The following is a 6,727-nucleotide window of genomic DNA, read 5'->3' as shown; positions in this document are numbered from 1 at the left end:
TTCATAAAGCGATCATTATAAACCCATGGTGGTGGAAATACAATGTATAAAGATGTAATTTATATAGCAATAATAGCAAAAAGTAGGGGGAGGGCTTCTCTGGTGGCACAGTGGTTGAGAATCTGCCTGCCTATGCAGGGGACACGGGTTTGAGCCCTGGTCTGGGAGGATCCCAAATGCCACAGACCGACTAGGCCCGTGAGCCACAACTGCTGAGCCTGCACGTCTGGAGCCTGTGCTCCGCAACAAGAGAGACCGCGATAGTGAGAGGCCCATGCACTGTGATGAAGAGTGGCCCCCGCTTGCCGCAACTAGAGAAAGCCCTCGCACAGAAATGAAGACCCAACACAGCCAAAAATAAATGAATAAATAAACAAATTTTAAAAAAAGGAGGGGGACACAATGGAAATAGATAGAAACAAAATTTTTATATACTATTGAAATTAAGGTAGTATTAATTAAAACTAGACTGCTATAGGCTGAGATGTTCTGTAATGTTCAGGGCAACCACTAAGAAAATAACTTTTAAAAATATATGATAAATGGAAGGGAATTAAAATTGTACACCGGAAAATATCTAATAACATATAAAGAGGAAATAATGTAGGAGTAGAGGAACAAAAAAGACATATAGAAAACAAAGGGCAAAAATGCAGGCATAAATCCTACCTTAACAGTAATTACATTGAATGTAAATGAGTTAAATATTCCAATTAAAATGTATGTATATGCAGAATGAGTAAAAAAACATGATCTTACTATATGCAGTCTATAAAGGGCACACTTTAGACTCAAAGACACAAACAGATTGAAGGCAAAAAGGTGGAAAAATATATACCCTGTTCAGTGTAACCAAATGTGAGCTGGAGTACTCATAGTAATGTGAACTAAAAATGCCACCTGCCATATCAGTATATTGTAGCCATCAGCCACTACAACTGAGTCCTGAGGGGACTCAGGATAGAGACATAAAGCCTGCCATCAAATCATCAAGACACTGCAGCCACCCCCAAGAGTGCACCCTGAGGAAACTCAGGATGAGAAAACACAGGATACTGGCCCCAGATAGCTGAGGTTCATATCAAAGGAATGATTTCAGTTTGCCCAGACTCTGGCATTTTCCCATACATAGAAAAGTGTTAAATTCCTTAACTTGAGATACCTGGTTTTCTAATTAAAAGTAATCTTTTGATGTTCAGACTACCTGGTCTTTGTTGAAAAAAGTCCTATATATCCTGGCTCCCCCCTTGCCTCTTTGGAACAGTCTCTCAGAGTTATCAGAGTTGATGTGTCCTGGGATTAAGTCTTCAGTTTTGTCCTGGGGCAAATAAAACATAAAACTCTCAACTTTTAGTTGTGCATTTTTTTCAGTAGACAGTAATATTGGACAAAATAGATTTTAAAACAAAAATTGTTACTAGAGACAAAAAAGGACATTTTCTAATGATAAAAGGCTCATTCTAGCAAGAATATATAAAAATCATTAACAGAGAAGCCTAACAACAGAACACCAAAACACATAAAGAAAAAACAGAATCGAAGGGAGAAATAAACAAAAACAATAATTGGATTCTCCAATACCCCACTTTCAATAATGGATAAAACAACTAGACAAAAGGCCAAGCAGGAAATGGTCTTGAACAACACCATAGACTAACTAGAACTAACAGACATCTAATAGAATATTCTATTCCCAACAAGAGCAAAATACACATTCTTCTCAAATGCACATACAACATTCTCCAGGATAGATTAGATGTTAGCCCATAAAACAAGCCTCAGTAAATTTGAAAGTACTGAAAAAAAAAAAAAGCTAGAAATTATTAAGCTTAGTGAGAAGGTATATCAAAAGTCAAAATGGGCTGAAAGCCAGGTTTCTTGGGGTGAACAGTTAGCCAATTGTGAATGCAAAGAAAAAGTTCCTGAAGGGAATTAAAAGCACTACTCCGTTAACATATGAATAATAAGAAAGCAAAATAGCCTTATTGCTGATATGGAGAAAGTTTTAGTGATCTGGATAGATAAAGCCAACCATAATATTCCCTTAAGCCAAAACCTAATCTAGAGCAAGGCCTTATCTCTCTACAAGTCTATGAAGGTTGAGAGAAGTGAGGAAGCTGCAGAAAAAAAGTTTGAAACTAACAAGGATTGGCTCATGAGGTTTAAAGAAAGAAGCTGTCTCCATATCAAAGTGCAAGGAGAAACAACAAGTGGTAATGTAGATGCTGCAGCAAGGTATCCAGAAGACCTAGTGAAGATAATTAATGAAGGTGGCTACATTAAACAACAATTTTTCAATGTAGACAAAACAGCCTTATACTGGAAGAAAATACCATCTAGGACTTTCATAGCTAGAGAGGAGAAGTCAATGCATGGCTTCAAAGTTTCAAAGGACAGGATGATTCTCTTGTTAGGGGATAATGCAACTGGTGACTAAGTTGAAGCCAATGCTTATTTACCATTCTGAAAATCCTAGGGCCCTTAAGAACTATGCTACATCTGCTATACCTGTGCTATATAAATGGAATAATAAAGCCTAGATGACAGCACATCTCTTTGCAACATGGTATACTGATATTTTAAGCCCATTGTTGAGACCAGCTGTTCAAAGAAAATGTTTCAAAATATTACTCCTCATTGAAAATGCACTTGGTCACCCTTGAGCTCTGATGGAGATGGAAAATGAGATTATTTTTGTTTTCATGCCTGCTAACATAATACCCATTCTGCACCCTTGGATCAAGAATAATTTCAACTTTCAAGTCTTATTATTTAATAAATACATTTGTAAAGCTATAGCTGCCATAAATAGTAATTTCTCTGATGGATTTTGGCAAAGTAAACTGAAAACTTTCTGGAAAGGATTCACCATTTTAGATGCTGTTAAGAACATTTGTGATTCATGAGATGAGGTCAACATATCAATATTAACAGGAGTTTGGAAGAAGTTGATTCCAAACTTAATAGGTAACATTGAAGGGTTCAGGACTTCAGTGGATAAAGTCACTACGGATGAGGTGGAATTAGCAAGAGAATTATAATTAGAAGTGGAACCTGAAGATGTGAATGAATTGTTGCAATATCATGATAAAATTCAATGAATGAGGAGTTACTTCTTATGGATGATCAAAAAAAAAAAAAAAAGGTTTCTTGAGATGGAATCTACTCCTGTGGAAGATGCCGTGAAGATTGTTGAAAATACAACTAAGGGGTTTAGAATATTACATAAACTTAGTTGATAAAGCAGTGGCAGACTTTGAGAGGATTGACTTCAATTTTGAATGAAGTTCTACTGTGGGTAAAATGTTATCAAATGGCATTACATGCTACAGAGAAATCATTGATGGAAGAAAGAGTCCGTCAATGTGGCAAATTTCATTGTTGTCTTATTTTAAGAAATTGCTACGGCCACCCCAACCCTTAGTAACTACTATCTTGATCAGTCAGCAGCCATCAACATCAAGGCAAGACTCTCCACCATCAAAAAGATTGACATGCTAAAGGTTCAGATAAAGACTAGCATTTTTCAGCAATAAAGTATTTTTCAAATTAAGTATGTAAATTGATTTTTTAGATATGTTATTGCACACTTAATAGACTATGGTATAGTGCAGACATAACTCTTATATGCACTGGAAAACAAAACAAATTTGTGTGACTCACTTTACTGTGATATTCACTTTTTGCAGTGGTCTGGAACTGAACTTGCAATTTCTCCAAGGTATACCTGTATATGGGTGGAACGTAAAATGTGAGTGGTGATCATAGGCAATGATGAAGCTATCCATGAAAAAATGATTACTATCTTATGCTACCAGTTTAATATTTGTTCACTTCTATCTCAAATAATTTCACTTCTACCACATTATTTTCTTTTAATGAGTTTAATTTTTATTTTGAATCATCAACATTATTATCTAAACACAGCACATTTATAATGCTTGAAACTTTTTTCTACCCACAGAAATTTTTATCTAGTTGTAAGCACACAATGCAACTTTCTATGTCTTTAAAATTATTTTTATTGAATTTATGAAGAATGTTTCAGATATCAAATTTAGCAGAGTCTCTAGAAACACCTGGTAGGACTTTGTCTAGCCCTCCAATATATGTTTGCTATTGTTGTCAGAATCCTGTGAACTTGGAATCTGATAATATTAACAATACTTTCTTTCAGCAGAAGTGGATATTAAGAAAGTGCATATATTTTCCTAGTTCAATTGCTGACTATATACAGATCCAGGGCCTGATATTTTGATGATCTGTTTGTAATAGCAGAGTTTAGACAGAGGTTTCCTTATGAGTTGTTCCTCTCTTCTCAATGGTGATTCTTTTTGATATATCTTATTTTGTGTTCCTTTCTGCAACTCCATCTAACACTATTAAAATTTATGTTCGTACAATTTTGCCTCAATTTGGTTGTCAAATTATAAATTTTTTAGAAGTTAAATTTTAAAATTAATTTGTCTCAGTTGAAGTTAATTCTCAGGAAAGCTGCAGGAATGTTGTCTAAATTCAATCAAATTGTTGAAACTACTTCCGCAGACGGGGCATAGTTATTTCCAACCATTATTGGTGTTTATAATCACAACCCTCATGTTGTGGTGAGATCTCAAATGATCCTCCAAAGCTTTTCAGTTAAATGTGTTTTGAATTTGGGCTTGTGAGATACAGAGCACAGGCCTCACAAAAATGTGGAATCCATCCTTTCCTTTAGTATCAGTTAATTTGTAAAATGTTCATGGTGTCATTCTCTCAATGAAGGGACGGTAATAGTACACCCTCAAAGGTCTTCCAAATATTATGGTTCTCTCACCGTGAGTGAGGACATTTGGATGAGGAAGACATGCTATATACTTTTGCTTCACCCACATGGTATTTTGACGACCTGTAGCCTGAGAGAAATGTCTACCACAGAGCAGATGGAGAATCATTCTTCTCATGATTGTTAATAAATGGGATTCTTCTCCATGAAATTGAGAGTTGGAGAGAAATTTTGTAATTTATGGTGTTATGACAGAAATCACTTGTTTTCATCTCCACTTTTCCTGAGTAGAATCTTGCTCTGTTAGGTAAGGGACTGTTTTTATCAATTTTTACTAGTGGGATACTCAGGTAATTCTCCCTAATCCTGACATGAGCAAAACCCATGTTCTAGGAATGGGAACCTGAATTAGAAAGGACTCATCTTCTTTAAAATCTTCTTTTTGAGAATCTTTTTGGGTTTCTTCTACTTCAAGCTCAGTATTTTCTGCTGCTTGAGGAACAGCATGCTCCTGGGAAGTTGCTGCATCTAGCGCCCTGTTCATTGGGTTGCTTTCCACCTGAGAAATCATATTAGAATCAGCAAATGAAGGTTCTATATCTGCACTGCAGTCATTTGGAGCCTCATTTTCTAAATTTTTGAGAGCACTGTCAGCTGGATTACTTCCTTCTTTAGTAGGAGAATTCATCCTGAGTTCTATTTATGAAAAAGAAGACAACGATCTATTAAATTGAGGAATGCTCTACTTCATAAGAAACCAGTTTAATCCTGGAAAAAATATGTGGATGTGTTATTCCTGAGCTTTCACACACCTTTAAATATATATGTATTTCTCACATTTTTAACATCAGAGTCACAGACTCACAAAATAAAATAAGGAAAAATGAAAACTGAGGGCAAATTTGACTCCTATTAAATAGGTGGTCTCATTACTTACTTTTGAAACTTGTATAAATTTAGAATAACATAAACTTTCATCTAGTTAATATAGGAATGTACTCTCTGCACTACAGTGCATATAGTTCCCAGTAGGAAGCCTAATTATTCCCTTTTGGATGGTAAATTAAATAGAATTTTTATTTAATAAAATAGATCCAAATACTGACCTGGGATTTTTAAATGAGGATAAAGTAGAAGACAGTTTTCTTTTTGTTTTGTTTTGTTTTGTTTTGTCTTTTTTTAATGAGTATATATGTTTAAGAGAGAATCAAGACCTATGTGAAAATGAAATGGCTGAATTTGTATGGAGAACTAGCTATTTTTCCCTTGGAATTAAAAAAAAATTGTTTTGTTCTTTTATCTGTTCTTTTAAAGCAATATGTATGTAAAGAAAAACAATTATGAATTATGTGGGAGGGCAAGGCAGAGCAGGTAAGAGAGTAGAAAGCTGAATAGTGAAGTCCAAACTCTGAGTCATTTATTAAAATATCTTTCAAATTCACCACTTCCTTTTCATTCTCATTGCCTCAGCACTAATCAAACTGATAATCACATCATGCTTCCTTTACTGCTAAAAGTAGTTGAATTCTGATTCTAAACTCTCAGCTCACTCCTCTCCTCTTACCTGTTTCTTTCCTTATGCCACCTACCTGCTCAAACACTTTCAGTGAATACTAACTTTCTGAGCCATATATTTCCCATTCCTCTCTATGAGGGTACTTGAGAAGATATGAGTTGGAAGATTTCTTCAGAGTTAGAAACATGGATAGGAAAGTTTCTTACTGAAGGCAATGGTGGAAAGGCAGGTGAAAGTGGGCTGAAAACAAATCTGGAGGAAGCTGAGAATTTAACAAAATTTCTCCCATTTTTTATGGCTAGCTTTTATGAGCTAACCTAGACAGAATTTATGGATAGGTCAGCTGGATTTAAGGATATAAAGTGGCATAGACCTTTATCTCATACTGCAGTCTTCAGAGACTCTCTATAAGTTGACTTCACCTCCCCTGTTCAACTTTCTTTTCT

General features: G+C 35.3%; 1 protein-coding gene across 1 annotated transcript; it reads right to left on the bottom strand.

Moving 5' to 3' along the window:
* Positions 1-4,478: 4,478 nt before the first annotated feature.
* CPXCR1 (CPX chromosome region candidate 1) lies at positions 4,479-5,453 on the bottom strand. Its single transcript, XM_068534144.1, is given in 3 exon segments — positions 4,479-4,941; positions 4,943-5,080; positions 5,137-5,453. Coding segments are annotated over 3 exon segments (918 nt in total).
* Between the last annotated feature and the right edge of the window lie 1,274 nt (positions 5,454-6,727).

The sequence above is a fragment of the Eschrichtius robustus genome, chromosome X (assembly GCF_028021215.1).
Source record: "Eschrichtius robustus isolate mEscRob2 chromosome X, mEscRob2.pri, whole genome shotgun sequence".
Taxonomy (NCBI): Eukaryota; Metazoa; Chordata; class Mammalia; order Artiodactyla; family Eschrichtiidae; genus Eschrichtius; species Eschrichtius robustus.
The sequence above is the reverse complement of the archived record's forward strand: the minus strand, read 5'-3'. Positions and strand labels throughout refer to the sequence as shown.